Below are 25,172 nucleotides of genomic sequence, written 5' to 3' on the forward strand. Positions count from 1 at the left end.
TTATCACAGAAGGGGTCTTCGGACTATATGTCAGACCACATTTCGAATAGAATGTTTTTGATCATCAGTGATGTTCGTGCATTTAGGAATTTCTGTTTTTCAAGTTGACAGTCGAACGGCATGTAGACTGTCATCTTTGACCTTTAATAGCGCTGTTGGAGTACATGGACACATAGTCACCGTGCAGTAGTCAGAACTATAGGTTAATGTCTAAAAGGAAGCCCGCGAGGTACGGCAGAATGGAGTTTGGTGGTATGGCGAGGAATGCATGATCCTTTTCAACATTTGACATTTAAAAGAAAAAAAGATGCAAATGATTGCAAAACAATCTGTAGGACGGCCACATCGTAATTGCTACACAATTTGTATTGCGTTGAAGCTTCGTGAGTACATCTACGTCTAAGTGACGTAACTAAAACACAAACTATAATAAAGAGAGACAAATATATGAATTAATTTTTCCCGAGATAGCATGAAAAAAGTTCCAAGACTATGAGAAAGTTGTCAGAAGGTGTTGACTGTCCACGACTCTGAATCTTGATGAGAATCATCCACAGTTCAAATGATACTTGGCCTCCCACGCTGGTGCTCTGCATGGAGCCGGTAAAGTGTTGGATCAGTTAAGAAGCATTGAGACAGGACGAGTCCAGCTTGACGTCAGCATCCATTGAAAGAAGAGCTGATCCAATTAGAATGCTGACATCAGAGAAAGAATCGTGCACATTGATGCTTGTAGGCATTTTCACAAATACCATGTCCCACACATCACGGTGCAGGTACTGAACAGGTACACTGTGTAAATATCTACATTCGATTCCGTTATATTTGCCACTTAAACCACACGCATCCACCCCCCACCCCCTCCTTCAAACAGGTTTCAGTTACTCATTGTAATCCTACGATTTCAGGATACATTTCATAACAAAATAATCCAGTATTATGATGTGATATGATATGATGGTAGTGGACCCAATACAAACTGAATCATAATAAACATGAAAGCTATGGTACGTGATCAAGTATGAAATGAATAATTTAGCTAGTGCAGGGAATGCACACTGAGGGCTCCGCTCTTTTAAGAAACTGATACTTAATATACACAAGAGTGATTGCAAACACCATATACCTGGCTCACTGACAGCTGATAGTTATCACCGTACAAATATATCTGCAGTATCTATTCACTTTGTCATTACTGGCTCAATCACCACACACAGTGGTCAATGTTGCATTATCAGAAACAATAGTCACGGATAGCTTTTGAAACAAGTTTGTATTGAGAGCTGCGCTGACTGGCTGAGGTGAGGACTGCAACACGTGCTGGAAGGGAAATATTTTCTTTCACCGCTGGCATGTGTGTGATTATAATCCACCACTTAGGGGTTGCTATCTCGGCGAAACAACAACCTGCAAGCCTTTGTGATAATGCACGTAATCGGGTTAAGAATGGAAAAGAAACAACTTGCAAATTGTAAAATGTTCCGAGACCGTTTCCAGACATTATCAAAGCAGGGCTGTAATGATTGTTTTTCAGAATTCAAAAGGAGAGGCCTCGGAAAGTTTCACGTTTGATTTGGATTAGAAATGCCAAACTTTTCTGAATCAAGGTCATTTTAATCCAGCGTACTGCTATTACTGGCATAACGGCTGTAGGTCCCCAAAAACATTTGCTCGTTGTGTACGGATGAGACAAAGCTCGGCGTAGCTTAGTGGCTAAACATGATAGTGGATATTTGAAAGTCATATCGCTAGAAATTGCATATAACACATTAGTATAATTATTAATAAAGATTAAAATTTCTGTTGGGGTACCGATAATGGTGTTTGTGTTGCCTCAGCCTAGTTCCGGTTGGTCAGTCTAGTGCACGAGCAAGACGGTAGTAGAATGAAACACGATCTATTCAACCAATGTCGTATTCAACCAAATTAATGTTCATCGATTACTGCACGTTTTGACTACATAGTTAGATAACATATGTCACGAAATGGTTTATTACACTGAGGAAAAGATATAAAACGTGAAAACTCTTTCCATTTGCATGTTCAATTTGCATCTGCAATGCGTGTGGGCGTCCCCGTGCAGACGTAGCATCCCTGAGGAGAGATAAGGTCAGTTCGATGCGAAAAGCTATCTTAATGTACCCAGATGCAGTTTAAGGCCATGCTTATGCAAAGCAATTTCCAGCCCTGAATTCAAAGACGCTCATTGCTTAAAACGACATACGTCCACTCAGGTGACAGGCAAGTTAGTAGTGATCGATGTAATTCATCTGTAGCAGAGAAACAGTATATCACGTTATTCCAAATGCATTCCTACAAATGAGTACAAGTGGTTATTTTTTGTGTTATAAGGAAACCCATGTATTGCTTTTCTTAAAATAAGGCATTGGCATTATCTTGATTAGCCAGCGATACACTATCATACAGTGTAGTATATTTGTCCGCCTTGAATCACTGTCTAACGTATTCCGTAATGACCTCAGTGACCTCTACATGTTTTGAGGGGAGCAGTGACGATGTCGTTATTTATATAAAACACCATATAAGGCTGACACTCCGTAATATTCCTGAGATTGCTAACTCGTGACATCAACACATCTAGATTTGGACATGTGGCCATAGAATTCGATCCCTTGTGGTCACTTGTTGACAGGTTTTGTTAATGGCAATACAATATTTATTTTCTATGTCGAATGTGACGTTACGCATTCATCAGGTAAGCTAACAGTATTCGACTATAACTGGATGATCGTGTTCATATATCCACTGAGATACAATAATGCATTGTGTTTCATTTGTTACAAGACCTGGCTAGCCGTTTTATCAATACGCCATTTACACTATGAAATATGCGACACAACTGCATATGTCAGAGACGTGACTTTCTTGATTGTCCTTGATATATGTAGCTCTGGAACGGTTATTGGCATATTGGGATACAATGGAGTGCCACTACATTAGAACAGATTGCATAGTACATTCCATGGTGTCAGTAATCTGTTGATAGTCTTTTATAACAAACCAGATTCCTGAAGGAACTGTGTAAGGGCCATGTTTATCACACTTAGCCCACTATAGAAATGGCCATATCGTATAATTCAAGCTTTCATCTTTGTACAAACGGCACCCACATTAATCTTTCTCTCAAACCACTTGATAATGTATCGGGAATGGTATCGTTGGAGTGCTTCCAAGCTTCAATGGCGTCATCTGCAAATACATGTTTATGTTTTGTCATGAGTATTCTTATACCATCATGTCATCATCTTTGGAGCATTAGGATTTAAAAGAAGAAAATGCAGATTCCGCATTGGAACAGTTCCATGTAACAGCTCGAATAGATTTCAGATTTTATTCTCTAGGCCTGCAGTAGCATTTGTCGAACAAAATGCAAAATCTCCCGAACTCGGAAGCATGGATTCTGCAAAAAAAAGGCGTGTTCCTCAACTGCCAGGGCAATACCGGATCAATTACACAATTCCGGCCCTTGTCTAAATGGACGACAAGCTTCTGTGTATTTTGCCTCTCTACTTCAACATTGCCAACCGTCTCGATCGCTCATGTCAAGTGTTATCGACACGCACGAAAAAATCTAGTGAATGCTCTTTGACAGAGCAAGACCCTACCTCTGGAACGCGCTCCCTCTCCAGATAAGATCCCAACTTTCATTATGCACGTTTAGGTTTCAGCTGAAGTCTCACGTCTTCTACATTGCCTACAGTGTGTAATATCTGCCAGTGTCAGACATATTAGAGGGGGTCGCATTGACAGGGGTTAAGTTCCCATTGTGTTAATAATGTAAACTGACTCGCGTAGACGAAATCTATTAAAGAAAACGGAAACAAAGAATGTCACTTTTCTCACTTTTCTTTTGAGTAGCGCTTCCAGGAACGTAACGCTTTCTGTATTGCATGCGGACAAGCAGTACCATGGGACAATATGTCGCCGCCTGCTCGACACCTGTGACACAACATGACGACGTACATAACAAAATATATCTCTCCGCAGGCATGGTGTGGGGATTGATATTTTGTATAGTAGCAGCCTTTGAGATCCTTGAATCACAGTATTTATATATGCTATTGTGAAAATGCAATCACTCCGACTGTTTGGCGGCATATTCCTTCAGGTGGTTATGATCCTGGCTCAAGGTAGATTACACTTGCACGTCAACATTAGCAGCCAGTACATCCGCGGCAGGCGCTGTTGTCGCGGCCTGTCATGCGCAATTAACTGTACGATTGTCATACCGTGCGGTCTCTCAAGAACTCTGGTCAGTAAACAAATATGTTGTCAAACAAGGGGAGGACAACCAGATTACACACAGAGCCTGACACTGATTGAGCTCGTGAAGTGCATGCCAATACAGACATCACTGTAGTGGATACTACATCTTGAGTAATTACGGTAGCGCTCTATTTCGTTACTGCTTCAGTTGGTTAATGCAGTTTTCTGCCTGGGCTGAATGCCGATATGTCACATACAGTCGGTGAATATTGAGTCGGACACTCAATTAACTGTTCCAAGCTTGGCGCTAATAAAGCTTCAAGCGGACATTTATTCACTGTGGAAAAGCTACTAAAGGTAGTTAATGGTGAACAATAGACCTATGAAATAGATAATGAAAGATCCGAGTATTGCTAATTAGACACATGTTTGCTGCTTTTATCTATTCTTTAGTTACGTAACCGTTCATCGTGAGAGTCTCCCCTCCACCGGACTGTTGTTATCAAGTGAACATGGCCTTGTATTCTTGTCCGGCAGTAGGTATGCATTTGTATTCACGTTTACATATGCAAATACATCTTGACTTGCACGCATCTAATTTCATATGTACATTCAACATCAGTTCGAAAACTAATACGTGCGGCTTTGTTCCACGTATCAGATTACTGCCACAACCCGCACAGCTGTTGCGCTGTTTCTGAAAAGGAACTGACCGAATAAGGAAACTTCACATTGGGAGAAATGAATAATATTGAAAGAGGGTAGTACAAGGTAATTAATATGGGCGAATACCATGAAGACCAGGTCTAACCTGACACATCCGGGCATTTCAACTGTGGTGGATTACGCGGAGTGCATGCAACACGCTCTTTTGTTCTATATTGTTATATTTGGAACCTAAAGTAAGTCATGTAAGGTTCAGTACGATCAAATGAGCTCGGACAACTTTAGGTTGAGCTGTTATAAATATTCGTGAACTGGCATGTTTGTTTGTTCACTGCAGAGAGTGTAGAACATTTTCTGATTCCCATCTTGACTGTTCCGGTTGATGGATCCTTGGACTGGCATATTTGTTAGTATAGTGAGTGAGTGAGTTTAGTTTTTCCTCGCTTTTACCAATATTCCAGCAATGTCACGGCGGAGGACACCAGAAATGTACTTCAAACACTGTAGCCATGTGGGGAATCGAACCCCCGTCTTCAGCGTGACGAGCGAACGCTTTAACCACTAGGTTACCCCACAGCCCTATTTTGTTGGTGTAACTGCAGAGACTGGAGAACATTTAAAATTTCTTATTCCAATCTTGACTGTTTTGGGTGATAGATAGATCTGTGGACTGGCATATTTGTTAGTGTCACTGCTGTGAGTGGAGATAATGTGTTCATCCTATCTTGATTGTTCTGTGCGAATAATTTCCACGAGCATATGACCCTTTTGAAGACATATTTCGAGGCAGCCTTAAAATCCAGGCTCATCGACAGCACTAGTGGTAACTACAGGAACTGTACAAACATGTATCAACATTGCCAATTAGTATTAATGGACTGTTAAGGCATGGACACATTCTGATGTCGATATGAATCAATCAGCTCACATGCTTCTGATCATACACGCCCGGCATTATAGAGGTGCTCTTGTTGCAAGATGACAAGAACTGGCCAAGATGTCATTACACAGCTCGCTCTTTCATGTTGGTAATTTCGCATCAACTTCATTGAACTATGATGCATACATATATTATATATTCGCATATATCGTTACCCTGACTAATAGCGATTCCTGTCGATCCATATATGACTCTTTTCTGTTTCTAGTAACCATACATTGCCGTCCAAACAACCCCATGCTGACGGTATAGTTATGCTCCACACCATGAATAATATCGACTGAAACATTCTATGTATTCAATATCCTCCCAAGCCCGTGATGTTGTAGGAACCACGTTAACAGTTTCCCCATCCTGATCCCATTTGTGTCAGCAGCATTTGATAGATGGGGAGGAGGTTGCGACCAAAATCTTGAAGATCATTTGTGAGCAAGGTTAATGAAGCTGTAAGATCGCGGATATCGACAGCACAAACAACAAGCAAGGCGGAACAGCCCTAATATCATCCATCATCTCCAGGGATCATTTAGAACATGGACTCCATCGGGCGCCTGCTGGGACAACTTTTCTATCTCATTCAGATTAAAAAGAGACAAATGTGAAAATGCCAGTGTGTTTTCCAATTTGTTATGCTTTCCAAAGATAAAACGTCAAAGGATTACCAGGGGGATTTCGCTGTTTGAATATTTCTGGCACATCGAAAATAAAGCGTTTTTTGGGCACGCACTATTTATAAATGGGACTGCGGTGCTTCCCTGACATTCTCCCCATGTTTCTTTGAGGCTAGTCTTAGAAGGTTATCGTTGTATTCAGCTGCTGTTTTTAGGACTGGAAACAAGATCATACTGTTGTCGTGCTTGAGTTCTTAACATCGTCATTTGGATATCAAACAAAATATGTGCATGTTGTATTACCACATACCTGTTGCACCATCTGGCAGGCAATCAGTGTGATATTAATAAACTTATATATACATGATGATATGTCCCCACGTTCAGTAACCCAGCATACATCAGTAACCAATGGGTTTTCCTACATAGTGTCTGCACCTAACTATTGTATCTTAAGTAACGTGACCGCTACGCATTCCGTACATTGAAAAATCTAAGGTTTATTGATGAAAGAGCCAACGGCTACGAGCTATGTTCCAAACGTAGCTCAGTGGACGACACCAATGAACGGCATCTACATACAATCTGTTTATGCCCGGCGAGGGCTTAGAATGTCTGGTATGCGACAGAAATTCAATATAATCATGTCTCTATTCAAACTTAATGGTCTACTTTAGATACTTTCTAAATTCAAGTCCCGCTTATTCCAGATAAATACCCACGCCCTCGGTTCAAGAGCTGCCAATAGACACATGGAAACAATCGAGACGTGGTAAACATTAATAGCAGAGCACTGACAGTTAACGTCTCCACCTGGGGGATATTTGGGAACTTTAAAACGTTAATTCACGGAAGCCGGAAATCATAGCAAAACTGCGTTTCTTGACAATCGATATTCATCAATAACCAGCATAGTAAACGGTTTCACAAACTGTGATTATGGTGCATTATATTTACAGTTATTTGCACGTAACATTTCCATAAATTGCGTTATCAGTCGAGTCATGCTTTCATAGGATCATTAATGTACTAATGGTTGGAAGTAGTTAAGAGTATCGTATGCGTGCCGCTCTCACTACACCCTCGTTAGCACGTGTACCAGACTATAGATTACCCGTTGTTGACACCAGGCAATTACTATGTCCGACAGCCTGCGGGGACTACATCCTAGACAGCTGAAGCCCGTGAAGGGACTACCTCTAAAATGTCACTGTCTTAATTTGACTACCTGAAACAAAATATAATTTTCTCATGCCAATAACCTCTAACCCTGGCTCCTGACGTTGGTAATTGGCAGCCGATTGTAGATTCGTGACATCTGTGTGTCGACTGTTCGTACGCTGACTTGCCACGTTAACACGAGGTAGACGAACCTCAGTCGTTCATTTACATACACGTCACTGCTGACATATCAAGAAGTTCCCCAGCAAGAAAGTAAAATCTAGAGCAATAAGGCGAATTCACGATGCCAAGAACAATTGATTTCATTTCAAATAAAACTACAGGTTAATATCCTTCAAGAGGAAGTTTAAGAGCGGTCATCATTATGCAAATGGCCTGAGTACAGTGATGGTTAAGAGAGGTCATTATCATGGACACGACCTGTATTCAGTCTGTAAGATAATCATTATCATGGACGGGACGGGACACGACTAGTATACAGTGAGGTCCAACAGAGATCACTATCTTACAGATGGCAAGTGTACGGTGAAGGGTGAGAGGAATCATAGCTAGGTTAATAGGCACAGCTAGTGCAAAGCGGGGTCTAGGAAGGTCTTCATTGCTATCTTGTCATCGTGGGTGAACGTTTTGTATGAAATTTACGTATGCCCTGTTGATTTTAAAAAGTCTATTGCACGAGTCTATTCACTATATCATGGCTATGTGTTTATGAATCATTATCCGATAGTGGTGATACCCGGTGTTCTAGAAAAGGGAGGCGTATCTTCCCCCACTGGAGACCAGAAACCAACACGGGATCAGATTGTACAAGACAAAATAGGGTATTGCATCGCAATGATGTGTCAGATTGGCAATTAATTCCAAAGGTCTAACATAAAACCTGTTACAATTAAGCACACCACTTATCCATATAACATATGTTTGAAACACTAGTATACCACGCATGTGTCAATGCTTGTTTGAATTAACATGATTGTAGATATTAGGATACCTTGTTATGAACTTAATTTATTCACGGGTGTTAGTTAGTTACAGGTTTCGCAAAAAATATTAAGTAGATTGCCGACTATTACAATGATCACTAAACCTTTCCCCATATGTGAAATGGGCGAGAAAACGGGCTTCCCCAAACTGGATAAAACCATGTGTATATAAGGTTACGGGCAGTTGTAGAGGTGTCCTTCTATGTGTCTTACACCTGCTGTCGAACTCGGACTGAAAGGATGAAAGTGCAAAATGAAACAATTGAATAGAATCGATTATTGCAAACACACTTTATATGTTGTATCAAATGTCATTTTGTAAACGGGATGTCGTCACCTATATCTTATGTATGCATGACCAGAAGCCTGTGTCACTAAACGAGAGGTCTTAACTTTACAACATTCAAGACAACGATGATAAAAACATTTCTGGTTCACACCTGATACTCTGGCTCTGATACAATGATTACTTAGACGCACCTAGCTGTAAACGGTGTCACTGCAGCATTTGTCACTACAGATATTATATCTCCTTGCCTTTCCCAAACACGATATACCAGGACATTTCCAGCTGTATCCATGGATGCACTAGGATTTGCCATAGATATATCCTAGTGATTAACATTGCAAGCTACAATACATGTTCCATTTGCCATTTTCGTCCCTGACTATCAATATGGAAAATGAATATTACATTCTGTGTAACAGTATAAATTTCACTTCATTTCCAATGATAATAAGTGGCGAAATGATTGAGATGCCCTTATAAAGTATGAATTCACAGTGACCTTAACTTAGGATGACTTCCCTGGGTTCTTTAAAACCCAAACTCCTTCACAGCGGACACCTTGATTGTCCGTTTTAGAAACTGTATTAGACAGAAAAGGGGGCGATGCGAGGCCTTCCCTCTACAACCTGACTTGCCGTATCTCCCTGCCGAGTGCGGGCAGGATATCTATTCCCAACACTAATCCTTTGCTCTTCATTATAGTCAGTCACTTGAGATACGTACTGGACATCTGCGAGTGCGCCGACTTCTGCAGTGGAGCCTGGTATTGTATGGTACTGTTGCCACATATTGTCGTGGGTTGTAGCATTTTATGATAGTAAGCTTGTGTTGTGTATTTCAATATAATAAGTAAACATTATCTGTTGAACTTTCTTAAATAAACTCCAGGTCAGAGTCTGTTGAGGAATGAATAAAAAATTATGAAAACAATCAGAAGTTTCTACTTTTTCATAATTACTTTCGAGGATTGCCATTTTCAAAATGAAATGTAACTCGTGGCGCTACTATGCTGATCATTTGGGAGTAAGTCATTGTCACGAGATTACATATACTGTACAACAGACTAGGGGATAGTTTTGAGGTGACTACACCATCGACTGGCTATGAAAGTAAGGCATTCATTTGGCTAGAACATTCCCGAAGAAATCAAGCTTCCACATGCAACACTGTGACAGTCAGGAAGCAGGTGTCCTCGGACAGCACGTGCAACACTGTGACAGTCAGGAAGCAGGTGTCCTCGGACAGCAGCACGTGCAACACTGTGACAGTCAGGAAGCAGGTGTCCTCGGACAGCACGTGCAACACTGTGACAGTCAGGAAGCAGGTGTCCTCGGACAGCACGTGCAACGAGCGCCAGATCCCGGTTGTGAGCAGAGGCATAATATTTTCTTGAAATGAAACACTCGAAAGAGACTTTGTAAAAGGCTTACTCAACCTGGTTTTCGGTGTTTCCAGCTGTTATCGTGACGCTTTACAGTATCTTGACTTCTCAAACTGAACCAGGAAACGTCAGATTTGATCACATGTCTAAATGCCGAATGCCAGGCTGGCTTGGGGACTATTTGAAGCTATATGGGAAAAGGTAATTGATGCATATAAGGTTATGAAAAGGAAAATATTGTTTAGTCATTCGCCTGATAATAATTCATTATCGAAACAAATTCATTATTCAAAAACAAAATCCATAACTGGATAGAGAAGACAGAGCGACACGGCCAGAGAAAGGTGGTGTGACAAATGGTGTTTAACAAGGTTCTTGTGGGGCATATAGAAGTTGGTTGTTGTTGTCTTCTACTTGATGTTAACAATTACAAAATCGGGTATACGTTCACACAAAGACGAGGCATCAGCAGCGAATTAAAGACACAAGATGGCAGCTTGGGAGATGTTACTTTAAATGTCAGATTGGCTCAACTTGGCTCTCGTTAAGGGCAGGTTCTGATCCTACCTTGGGCGTTTTTCCATCTCATCCCAAACATGTTGTATGTTGTGGAGAAACAGGCGGCTGTGGCAGCATATGGGGGCATTACGTGCGGCAACTTGAATGTATATTACTACGTTTGCACAAACAACAGAACATAATTTGGAACGATGTAGTCCATGTCGTCGGTTTTCAAATTATTATTACACGAGAAAGTGTGTCACACGACTTATACGAGACGAGTGTGAAATTTTGTATTGCCCGAGCGAGAGCGAGGGCAATACAAAATTGTGCACGAGTTTCGTATAAGTCGTGTGACACACTAGCAAGTGTAATGATTTCTTTATTATCCATTTTATTCATGTGCATTTGTGCAGTAAAACACGGTAAGCAAGTGTGACTGCCCAGTTCATTGACGTCACGTTCAATTGTTTAATGACGTCGCAGACGACGAAACTCAGAAACAATGGTTGCTAGGCAAAAGTAATATGTGCACATGTGCACATATGATATTTATGACACTGGTTATGTTTCACCATATGGATAATAATGAGTGTTATCTCCCTTGCTTATTGAGGCCATCCCATACCATACCATTACACTTCACCTCGAAAACTGATCACCTTGAGTAACCCAAGTGTTGGTCCCTTTAGACCCTTGTAGCAGGGCTGTCCAGGTTTAACTTGCGAAAGAATATATTACTGTTCCAGTCTTGTCTTCTGAACCTCAGGTGTTATATGTACAAAGTTAGACAAACCCCAGCTTGTAGAAACACTATCGGGCACATCGCCTGACGTCGGTTAGCATGTTATACTCGATCCCTCAACCGGTTGCTTGCGGTTCTGTTCACCTTTACACACCACGTGTGTAGTAGCATTCTAAAACAACACATAAACATCCAAATTGTGCGCGAAGCATTTCACATGTTCACAGTCCCTCTGTATTGTGTTAATGTCGCCTGTTTTAACACGTGACGCTGAACATTCCAACAGTGAATTGTGGGCCCATGCTGACCGACAGAAATATGGATAGCCGTATGGTTTTCTGTCCTTAATAACCTCTCGACCACTAATGTTGGCCGACTGCAGCAATTGCAGGCCATGAGTGTTTATCGAGTAGGTTGCACTATAGGACGCCGTAAGAACTGACGTGAATGGAACATTGAACGATAGAAAATGGCATCGCCGAGGGGCAGAGAAAGGACAAATTGCTGTAGTTCTTTGACTGCAGTATGTTGATAAATGTTTTAATGCTGAGCAACAAAAGTAATGTTTCGTGGATAGCCCAAGAATTGTTCAAATGGGCAAATGGCAGCAGTGCCTTGGATAACTTTGTCATGATTATGGATACGGTAGCACTGACAGAGTAGTTTAAATGTTTGTTTAAGATTGTTTAGTCAAGTGCGTGTATGAAGAATTCGAATTTGGTTTTGAATGGGGATCCAAAAAGAAACTTCAATATCTGGCCTCAATTAAAAGGGTAAAGTTAAAAACAAGTAAAGTGACGTTTGTCTCAAATATATTTCCAACCCATTTTTGTCAAAGACCGCGGTGTCTTTTGTCACATTAATTGTATGAAATTAGTTCACCGACAGATAATACGGTTGATGTGGACGCTTCATCTTGATTGGCAGGAATGACAAAACAATGTTACCAAGAATTTATTAGATCACTGGCAACGGGGGGTAATTTAATCAGCGTCATGAAAGCAAACTCATCAGGACGTAACACAAAATGTGGACGTTATTGTAGGTTAACGTTCTGCCGTGCCTTTCAACTTTAAATGAGTGCGTAATGTTTTATGCCGCTTTCGGTAATATTTCCGCAGTATCACGGCAGGTACAACAGAAATGGGCCTCACACATTGTCACCATGTGACTAATCGAACCCTGCGTTTCGGACAAGCGCTTCAAACACTTGACTACCTTTGATTTTTAATGTGTATAAGTGGATGAGAATTAGGGTTTACCATCGACGCCAAAGCCACACCAATTATGGAAGACGGAGGAAGACTAATGACAGTGATGTGACCGAGTCCAAATTCATCTACCCAGCCTCAAACCCATTGCCCCATCCGGAGGACTGCGCCGGCACTAGAGACTGTGAGTCCGACTCTTCACCAGTACCCTCGGCAGGAGGATGCGAGCTGCAGGTGTGAGGGAAGATCGTCCGATTTGACGTCCCATCCTCACCGACGGGTACAGGGAGGGACGTCTGACGTGGTGCAGGCTCATCTTGAGGACATAGCCTACGGTTCTTCGGTCTGATGAAAGATGCTACATCTACACGTTACCGACAGCCGCTGTCCCGTATGGACACGTGTTAACTAGGCATATCACCAGGAGATTATCCATGCAGCTGAACCCTTTGGTGGACGTTCAGTGATGCTCAGGGGTTGCTTTTTTTTAACCACCCCTTTGTCTGTCGTCTAACATTAATTGATGACAACGTTAGACCGTTTGAGTTCGCCCGTTTGCAGAATAATGCCATCGAAACATTGCCATGGCCCGCAAGGTGCCCCGATATGGACCCCATCGAACATCTTTGGGATTATCTTGGATAACAATTCGATCCTCCTGTTCAAAATCTGCAGGAATTGACGCAGCGCTCCAAGAGGACTTCCACATGATTTCGATCGTGAAAATTCGATGTTTGACTGCCATTATGGAGTGGTAGGTACTGATGTGGACGCCAGTGGTGGCTCCTACAAACGCATCAGTGATAATTTGAGAACGGTATGAAAATCAGATTGATGGCCTAGTTATGGTGGCCAAACTATCCAACATTGATGATATACACATTTGCGTTCCTCTCATATTGGAAGTTTATCATCAAATGGAGGGTGTTATCTGTGCAATAAAGCAATCTGATAAACTTGGTATCCAAATCTGATAACTATGCAAATTACGTCAATCCATGAACTACTTTCACAAAACTCCATACAGGCCATGCGAATCCTAAAACGTTTTAACATTTCATTGATGACGTCGTCGCGAGTTTACATTGTTTGTAAACAAACATGGCTGCCCTCATTCTCAAAATTGGTGATACTGTAAGAATTGATGTCGTTACAGCAGTAATTGACTTTGGAAAACACGAAACGGAATACTTCGTTCAAATTGAGGTACTGATTATGAGGCACGAGTGAAAGGCGATCGTCTAAGATCTATCGATTACAATACAGACGACGAATCGATTTCATCAGGTATCAGAAACTGATATTGATGAGGTGATTACCTGCAATGAAAATAGAAACACTGCCAAGGAAGCCCTGCCCGATTTTGTTGTTCTTTTTAGACAGAAAGATCTTATTTTACGCATGAGATGTTTGCACTGCATTAACGACTAGTCGCAACCATATGCCGCTGTCATGAACGACCTTCACCTTGGTGTACCGCTAAGTATTCTTAGCGAATGATCGATTCTCTTCATATAAATTTACGTACGATTTGCTACATTTTTAAGAGTAAGTTTAAGAATGACATTATATGATAAAGAGATTATTAACCGTATATTAGGAATGTATGTTTTATAATACATTTTATTCCTAATATATGATATTAATATCATTACATATCATATATTACAAACTTATTTATGTTTTGAATAAAAATGGTATGCAACAGATATGGTATCAATAAGTCCATGTTTATTTCTTTATGTAGTGACGATCATCACTTACTTGATAATGATGTTAGCATCTCCACCGAAACGTCGCATCTATTGCAATAACGAAGTTGTCAATCCATAAAACGTGTTCTTCTTCGTCATACCAGCCTCTAAACGCCACTAAAAGGAAATATGATAGGAATGGACAAATATATATCAGTGATGACACCATGTCTTCGCGAATAGATGAAGTATGTCCTATAGGACCGTTAACTCCCGCCAAATACACAAACTGCCATTAAACAGTAAACATTTACAGGGCTACACAGCACAGTAATACTACTGCCTGCCACAGCGTTCTGTAAACAAACCAGACAATCAAGTGATCGACTGAGAAGACAATATAAACGTAACACAACTTGTTAACTTTGAATAACAACTACAGTGTAGAAGTGGAGAGATTCCTGAGCTTACAGATAACGAAACTCATTTGTGTTACAACACCATGGAGGTCAGTTTCAATGTTTCGGACCAAACGTTTGTTTCGTATCTGACTCAGCAATGATAAATGCTTCTGCGCTGAGGGACTGTTCATAATATATGGCTAGGGGGTGATGATGATTTTTATGGCGAAGCATGTAAAATGTGAATGAAACCCCCTAAAATGTATGTACAATCTAAGTGACCCCCCTGCATGTCATGTACAAAATCAATGCCCCTCCCCCCTTTCCCATATATTTCAAAGCATAATTTTTAAATAGTTTTGTGTACAAAATTGCCGACCCTCCCTAGAAACGTGTACAAAATTGATGACCCCACTACCTCCCCAGAACAAAATGAGTGAATCCCCCTTAAAATCATCATCATCATCATCATCATCACATAAATTATGAACGGTCCCTAAAGGTGAATTTTCGACCCAATTAAAAATGCCAGTGCAAAGGAACACTCAGTACTGACTAACCTCAGATCCCATTTAGTTTCGCGGTAAAATAGCAGTGAACATAATGAATGGACTGCTGAAAACCAGTGATGACGTAATAATCGCCTGATACTGTTACAAGATAAACATGTTTTCTTTACTTAAATCAGCTAAAGGTGTACTACCAATGGGTCAGCAAATGCTTCCCGCGAACGTTAGGTGTCATCAATGACTTTAGATTATCCATTCATATCATATCATGTTTACGTCTGTTTCTCTTCTTTCCGCCCCCGGAAATCTGTCTGGACGGATAACCGAGACTAGTTATTCTTGTGCGTTTACGTTTCATGTAGCCAGCTCATCCACTCATCCAGAAACGTGTCTCTAATCTGGCTGTGAACGATAGGCAGTAGTTACTGAGTAAGTCGATATCGTATTGATGTATAGGCCTTTTCAAAAGTAGTCCCTTTCTTGTTGCAATCACCTGCATATTTTTAGATCGAATCTTGATTGATTTATGTCATCGATAAACCGATGCATTGAGAGAAAAGGCTTCGTATTGTTGGTACACAACTACTGATGTTAGGTACGACGGTCCAGGCGAGATGTTGTTGGTGCTGACATGATGTCGTCAGGCACCTGGCAGTGTCCCCGTGGGTACCAAATGGAGAGTCAAGGAAAATGAAAGTCGGATACACTTATGTTTTTAACCTCCATCACAAGTATCTGATCTGTCAGCTGGTGACCATAACGTATCATGAGATTATTTGACATGGACACACATGGGATAATGGAATTTTCTATTTAAAATATGTAATGGGTGTTTCTTTTGGGTTGACAATATTTGGGAACCAAGTTGGATGATAGCATGTGGATTTGGAAAATGATTACTCCATTCCCACAAATTGCGCACAAGGCCATTTCATCAGGATTGTGTTGCTGCAATATGGCGATGGTGTTACCCCACGGTTGACGGACCGTCACATTGCTGCAATATGGCGATGGTGTTACCCCACGGTTGACGGACCGTCACATTGCTGCAATATGGCGATGGTGTTATCCCACGGTTGACGGACCGTCACATTGCTGCAATATGACGATGGTGTTATCCCACGGTTGACGGACCGTCACATTGCTGCAATATGGCGATGGTGTTATGCCACGGTTGACGGACCGTCACATATTGCTGCAATATGGCGATGGTGTTACCCCACGGTTGACGGACCGCAATATTGCTGCAATATGGCGATGGTGTTACCCCACGGTTGACGGACCGTCACATTGCTGCAATATGGCGATGGTGTTATCCCACGGTTGACGGACCGTCACATTGCTGCAATATGGCGATGGTGTTACCCCGGTTGACGGTTGATGGACCGTCACATTGCTGCAATATGGCGATGGCGTTATCCCACGGTTGACGGACCGTCACATTGCTGCAATATGGCGATGGTGTTATCCCACGGTTGACGGACCGTCACATTGCTGCAATATGGCGATGGTGTTATCCAACGGTTGACGGACCGTCACATTGCTGCAATATGGCGATGGTGTTATCCAACGGTTGGCGGACCGTCACATTGCTGCAATATGTCGATGGTGTTATCCCACGGTTGGCGGACCGTCACCTTGCTGCAATATGACGATGGTGTTATCCCACGGTTGGCGGACCGTCACATTGCTGCAATATGGCGATGGTGTTATCCCACGGTTGACCAGGACCGCAATCACATTGGTTGGCGATGGTGTTATCCCCACGGTTGGCGGACCGTCATTGCTGCAATATGGCGATAGTGTTATCCCACGGTTGATGGACCGTCACATTGCTGCAATATGGCGATGGTGTTATACCACGGTTGATGGACCGTCACATTGCTGCAATATGGCGATGGTGTTATACCACGGTTGATGGACCGTCACATTGCTGCAATATGACGATGGTGTTATCCCACGGTTGGCGGACCGTCACATTGCTGCAATATGACGATGGTGTTATCCCACGGTTGGCGGACCGTCACATTGCTGCAATATGGCGATGGTGTTATACCACGGTTGATGGACCGTCACATTGCTGCAATATGGCGATGGTGTTATTCCACGGTTGGCGGACCGTCACATTGCTGCAATATGACGATGGTGTTATACCACGGTTGACGGACCGTCACATTGCTGCAATATGACGATGGTGTTACCCCACGGTTGGCGGACCGTCACATTGCTGCAATATGGCGATGGTGTTATGCCACGGTTGACGGACCGTCACATTGCTGCAATATGGCGATGGTGTTATCCCACGGTTGGCGGACCGTCACATTGCTGCAATATGACGATGGTGTTATCCCACGGTTGGCGGACCGTCACATTGCTGCAATATGGCTTTGGTGTTATACCACGGTTGATGGATCGTCACTTTGCTGCAATATGGCGATGGTGTTATTCCACGGTTGGCGGACCGTGACATTGCTGCAATATGACGATGGTGTTATGGTGTTATCCCACGGACCGTCACATTGCTGCAATATGACGATGGTGTTATCCCACGGTTGGCGGACCGTCACATTGCTGCAATATGGCGATGGTGTTATCCCACGGTTGGCGGACCGTCACATTGCTGCAATATGGCGATGGTGTTATCCCACGGTTGATGGACCGTCACCTTGCTGCAATATGGCGATGGTGTTATCCCACGGTTGGCGGACCGTCACATTGCTGCAATATGATGATGGTGTTATCCCACGGTTGGCGGACCGTCACATTGCTGCAATATGGCGATGGTGTTATCCCACGGTTGGCGGACCGTCACATTGCTGCAATATGGCGATGGTGTTATCCACGGTTGGCGGACCGTCACATTGCTGCAATATGGCGATGGTGTTATCCCACGGTTGACGGACCGTCACATTGCTGCAATATGGCGATGGTGTTATCCCACGGTTGACGGACCGTCACATTGCTGCAATATGGCGATGGTTGTTATCCCACGCTGTTGATGGACCGTCACCGTGCTGCAATATGGCGATGGTGGTTATCCCACGGTTGATGGACCGTCACATTGCTGCAATATGGCGATGGTGTTATCCCACGGTTGATGGACCGTCACATTGCGATGCAATATGCAATATGACGATGGTGTTATCCCACGGTTGGCGGACCGTCACATTGCTGCAATATGGCGATGGTGTTATACCACGGTTGATGGACCGTCACATTGCTGCAATATGGCGATGGTGTTATTCCACTCACATCACATTGCTGCAATATGGCGATGGTGTTATCCCACGGTTGACGGACCGTCACATTGCTGCAATATGACGATGGTGTTATCCCACGGTTGACGGACCGTCACATTGCTGCAATATGGCGATGGTGTTATCCCACGGTTGGCGGACCGTCACATTGCTGCAATATGGCGATGGTGTTATCCCACGGTTGGCGGACCGTCACATTGCTGCAATATGGCGATGGTGTTATCCCACGGTTGATGGACCGTCTGCATTGCTGCAATATGGCGATGGTGTTATACCACCACGGTTGATGGATCGTCACATTGCTGCAATATGGCGATGGTGTTATTCCACGGTTGGCGGACCGTCACATTGCTGCAATATGACGATGGTGTTATACCACGGTTGAAAGACCGTCACATTGCTGCAATATGGCGATGGTGTTATACCACGGTTGATGGACCGTCACATTGCTGCAATATGGCGATGGTGTTATCCCACGGTTGATCGGACCGACGGTTGGCGGACAGTCACATTGCTGCAATATGACGATGGTGATATCCCGATGGTGTTACGGTTGGCGGACCGTCACATTGCTGCAATATGGCGATGTATGACGATGGTGTTATCCCACGGTTGGCGGACCGTCACATTGCTGCAATATGACGATGGTGTTATCCCACGGTTGGCGGACCGTCACATTGCTGCAATATGGCGATGGTGTTATCCCACGGTTGATGGACCGTCACATTGCTGCAATATGGCGATGGTGTTATCCCACGGTTGATGGACCGTCACATTGCTGCAATATGGCGATGGTATTATCCCACGGTTGGCGGACCGTCACATTGCTGCAATATGGCGATGGTGTTATCCCCCACGGTTGGCGGACCGTCACATTGCTGCAATATGGCGATGGTGTTATCCCACGGTTGGCGGACCGTCACATTGCTGCAATATGGCGATGGTGTTATCCCACGGTTGATGGACCGTCACATTGCTGCAATATGGCGATGGTGTTATTCCACGGTTGATGGACCGTCACATTGCTGCAATATGGCGATGGTGTTATTCCACGGTTGGCGGACCGTCACATTGCTGCAATATGGCGATGGTGTTATCCCACGGTTGACGGACCGTCACATTGCTGCAATATGGCGATGGTGTTATCACACGGTTGGCGGACCGTCACATTGCTGCAATATGGCGATGGTGTTATTCCACGGTTGGCGGACCGTCACATTGCTGCAATATGTCAATGGTGTTATCCCACGGTTGGCGGACCGTCACATTGCTGCAATATGGCGATGGTGTTATCCCACGGTTAGCGGACCGTCACATTGCTGCAATATGGCGATGGTGTAGAGAAGCACAATACATAGTGGCGTAGAGATAGAATGAGCATTATCAGGCAGAACAATCGTTGTCAGGTGGCTCAGTTTGTTCCTATGTTATTTAACGCCGCGCAATATTCCAGCTGTATGGCTGTAGTCTGTACATAATCGAATAATGGTGTGGGGTTGAATCACTGTGACCGGCAGAACACCTTTACATGTTATACAGGGACGAGTGACGGGTCAGTACCACAGTGACAACATACCGGAGGCACACACGGTACCACGGTGCGCCGAGACACGTGGTACACGCAGAGCTTGTCTTGTCTCGAGTACCACCAACAGGAGAGTATAACCACTTAACCTTACCTTACCATGACCAGCACTCAGTCCACACTTGTCACCTTTGTCACGCGGCCGGGATGTACGTCACAACCACCGACCACTCTCAACGAAAGTGGCACTGAAGAGAGTATTATGGATGTCGACTTCTCTATTATGAGGAACACAACGTTTCAGCGTATGTGTTTCATTGACCTCATGACGAAGTAAGTAATAACTCCGATACGTTGTGTCCTCATAATAATGACTTTGACATCCAACTCTCATCCTTATGTGCATCATTTCTAACTGCCACCTAAAGACTTGAAAACGGCACAACCCTGCACACAGAATGGGATGGAAGAAAGTCAGATGACATTTGACGTTTGATTGAGATTATACCGTGTCAAATCCGGAATTACCTTAAGGATAGAGGCGGATTCGCGCCATATTAATGAGTTTGACTTTTCATGATTTGCTGGACTGTAGGGCGCGTTGGCCAATCAAAACCTATGATCATCTGTCCTCCAATGAATGATGCAAATCTCAGTCAGAGGTCTGTATACGGTTAAACAATTTATCTCATTGAATATCAATATTAATAAAACAAATAGTTGTGGCACCTGTTAATTAAATACCCCTACCTGTAGTATATCATCACATTATTGTATGTGCTGAGACCAGAAGCCACCACAACTGTTATCTGGGCTATGTCATGACTCCTAACTCTGTTCACGCCGAAGACCCGGGTTCGATTCCCCACATGGGTACAATATGTGAAGTCCATTTCCGGTGTCCCCCGCCGTGATATTGCTGGAATATTGCTAAAAGCGGCGTAAAACCACACTCACTCACTCACTCCCTATCTCGGTATTTCTACTCAAATTTGACAGAGCAATTTCACTTCAGCTCTTGGCAACATCCTGTTTCTTTGAATGTTTCGTATTGTTTGATAATGACAAAAAGCTAAGTCAATTTCTCGAAACACCTGTCTGAATTCTAGTTAATAAAAAAGAGGTTGCTGAATCTTGATTCACTCTTCCGTCTATAGTTATAGTAATGTTTGACATGAACAGAAATCTAAAATACTTGAATGTGAAGTCGACAGCTACAGATGGTAGCTTACCTCAACATTCATCTTCAGCGTGTCACCCACAGGTTACATAACCACACGTGTGTGCGTGCGTGCGTGCGCGCGTGTGTGCACCTGTGGTTATTGTGTACTATAAGATCTATCTAAATAGAAGCGACAAAACACTTTCCACATTCATAAGAAGTTACATAATATGTAATGCGCATCTTCTCTACTTTCAGGCAGACTTGTGAGCTTCCTGGAAAACTTCGTGACTCATGCCTCCATCATGATTATTCTGGCTGTCAGCCTCGGACGATTTTTCGCAGTTGCTCACCCACTCCGAACTTACTCATCTGGAAGCAAGTCCAAGGCTATGCTCATCATGGTGGTCATCTGGATCCTGGTCCTTGCCGTCACGTCACCCTTCCTCGTCATGGCGCACACAACTGAAGAATACCATTTCATCTACAAAGAGCACGTCTCGATATGCATCACTCCTATCAACGAGAACTGGAAGACTGTGTACATGGTCATCATATTTTGTTGTTTCTTTGTCGTGCCCATGGCTCTGCTCGTATTCCTGTACACGTTCATTATCTACAAGGTTGTCAAGGATACCGTGATGAGCGGCGATGTCAAGGACAGCGCTAAGGTTCAGTCCAACAGCTCCAGGAAACAACTTGTAAGCATGCTGATTGGAATCATCGTTCTCTTCTTCGCGTGTTTGCTTCCGTTTCGTATTGTAGCTCTCTGGCAGATCTTCACCCCGCTTGAAAAGGTACGAAGCATGGGAGTGGAACAGTATCAAAACCTTATGGCATTCGTTCGTCTTCTCATCTACGTCAACAGTGCTGGTAACCCAATCATATACAACATCTATTCACAGAAGTTCCGGAATTCGTTCAGAAAAGCCCTTGTATGCGGTTCAAAAAACGATCTGAGCAATGCCATGAGGCGAACAACAGTGACGAACTATAGCTACGTGAAAAGTGATGTGAGCCAAGTCGACTATGTGTGAAACTAGCGAACTATACTTGGTTGGCGAGTTCCTGGGACATCGCAATCACGATAGGATGTGAACGAGATCACACTGTCTAAATATTACTGTAATTTTAAAATACCTAAATCCATTGGTTACATACAATAGCTGACGTCATATGAGTATTTATTACGCTTTGCAGGGAGGGGGAATACATTTTTCTTCTCGTTTTCGGTGGAGTCATATGAACGTTTTGGGGCCAAATGAACTGTTTCGTAAGCCTGTCACGATTCGTACTCGATCAGCTGACACAGATCTCCAGAAGGGTAAACGGATTATTTGAAATATTAATGACAATCTTCTTGGCTGTGTTTTGTTTGTGTGTTGTGCAAAAAACCGTGATGTTATGCAGTGCCATTGTCCTTCACTCATTAATATTTGGTGGTATATATACATAGCCACGGGACTGACCCGTCTTGTATACATAGTTCACCCATTCTGACTGAGATGTATACAAAACAATTCATGTGCTTGTGAAGGTGAATCTGTCAACTGTACCACCGATGATACATTTACTGTTCTCATTCAGTTTTGTTGTATTTCACTTTGAACCGCATGATGAGTTGTGGATATAACGATAATTCTAACCAAAGCATATGGTCCTAGCTTATCATGGTAATGTTGTCACGCGTCTAAGACCATTCTTCTATTACTTCACGTAAGTAGGCGACGAAATGATAGCTGGGGGCAAGGTTGCTAGGTTTCAGCTGTGATATTAGTTTCCATGTCCAATTACACATGTCGGCTCTCATGATCTGGCCATTACAAGGAGTCCTCTCACAACACTCAACTTCCCAATGATGAACGTACATCCTTTCCCAAGTAACCGCCGCCTATCGGTAAGCCTAGGATAATACGCCTGCCGTTATGATATTCCCCAGTCTAATCCCTGTTGTTAATAATTTAATAATTCAGTTACATCGCTTTTCATAATGGTTGTCGAGTCTAATTTCTGTTGTTCATATCCTGGCTAATTTCGAGTTTTATCAAACTATGCCAGTCATCTGTACATTCAACATTATCACGTTTACACATTGCACAACATTTACGTCATTTATTCATAAACCTTTACAACCATCGGGGGATGAGACTCAAATAAGGTTTAATCCGGTATTCAACACTGACTCAGTAATAATCCAAACGTTAACTTCAGGACAAAGCTATCGTGTAGTGCATGCAATGTAATATGCAAGTGTGCGCAAGGCCATACTTTTGATTTAATAGCATGTCGTTAGCTTGGCGATATCAGTATTATTTCGAAAATGTATTGCTCCATATTATACCACTGTGACCGCTTATACCAGCACATCGTATGTATATTATGGGTATTTACATATCTATGTGTTGTCTGAGATTAAACTGGTAATTTGTGCGCAGAATATACATGCAAACCCTCGTTTTCAGCAACACATAACCAAACCTTACGTGAATTGATTTTGTCAACCACCTATATATTTCAGAGTTAACAAGGTCGAGAGGAATAACTCACCACAAACACATCTAAATACATCTGATACAATGAAGATTGTGTGTGTATTTCAGAGATGTCTTATTGGAAATGGTATAAGCCTTGTTAACCATCCATCTCCGTCCCTTGTGTATATCAGGGGACTGAAGATAAGCCTCAGGCAGCACTTCGAGGTCTGTGTGATGTTGCCTTGTCCCAAACATGATTCTCACATAACAAGGGGGAAAGGTGATCCTTTGTATCCATTTAAGACTGCTATGAATACCAAAGTGCTCATCTAGCGATGACAGTTTCAATCATTTACTCTTGCACACATATCCACTACGTCGTTCGTGTGTCACATAGGAGCTGATGATCGAAGTGCTGTGTGCTGGGGAAATATATAACCATTTTACTCTTCCTTAATGTAATACCTTAAAGTTTGGTAACTGCAAAGCTTATAACATATTCCTGCTGCCTTTTGTTACATGATAAATTTGTTTTTTTCTGGTTCATTAATTGAAATAAATAATAAATAGCTATATACTTCACTTCTCATGTGTGACTTATTACTGTGTGTCCTGCTGTTCTGCCTATGTTCTTCCTCTTGACAACATACCCCTTGGAACTGAAATATTCAGAATGTTCTGTTGAAGATTGTTTAATATAATTACACATTGTTTACTGACAATACGTGCTGAGGGGATTACTGTGACGGCAGGCAAGGTTTCAAGTGTGGAACGTTACCAAACTACTGGTTCACCGCTGTTCATGGTCAACAAGAACTTTCTCAAGGGATATAGATATCATTGGGCATCTATACCCCCCGTTCCCTGATGGATTATCGGATGACAGTAGATTCATGTTAGTTTCATAGAACACCAGAAACGCATCAACACAAAGTGCACGCATCTCAAAACACGCCAGTTATGGCGAACACTTGATTGTGTTGACTTACTGCAGTATGTGGCACTTTCTACCCACAACGCTGTCTATGTGTGTTGTGTGGTACCAACATTAACAGCACTGCAGGATAGTTACAGTCGTGTAACACAAGCAGTCACTCAAAACCAGTTCTACATTTTTGTAACAACAAAACTCACATATGAAAATAATGCAGGGCATCGTATTTATTTCGCATATGCAAAAAAAAAAGTTAAGTGCTTAACTCACGTTAATCATCCATTAAGTTTTGTTTTCTCTATACCACCAACTTCTAGAATGCCAATCCAACAAACCGCGTGTTATAATGGTAAAGATCAGTGTTAGAGATCAAGAAACGCCTCTTACCCTGTGTACATATTTGATAAATGATCTGACTGATGTCAAGGTTTGTTAATGTATGGTATAAACTATATATTCCATAACTAGATACAATGTATA

The 25,172-nt window shown here is 42.6% G+C and overlaps 1 protein-coding gene across 1 annotated transcript in view; it reads left to right on the plus strand.

Moving 5' to 3' along the window:
* Positions 1–24,343, plus strand: part of LOC124272361 (QRFP-like peptide receptor) — a 44,483-nt gene extending 20,140 nt beyond the window's left edge. The window contains exon 2 of the mRNA XM_046707532.1: positions 21,543–24,343. Within this exon, the coding sequence (XP_046563488.1) occupies positions 21,543–22,321 (779 nt within the window). The 3' untranslated portion in view covers positions 22,322–24,343. The remainder of the gene's footprint in view (positions 1–21,542) is intronic.
* The last annotated feature ends 829 nt before the right edge of the window (positions 24,344–25,172 follow it).

This window comes from Haliotis rubra, unplaced genomic scaffold (genome assembly GCF_003918875.1).
Source record: "Haliotis rubra isolate DU_JTF1 unplaced genomic scaffold, ASM391887v1 Scf169, whole genome shotgun sequence".
In the NCBI taxonomy this organism is placed as follows: Eukaryota; Metazoa; Mollusca; class Gastropoda; order Lepetellida; family Haliotidae; genus Haliotis; species Haliotis rubra.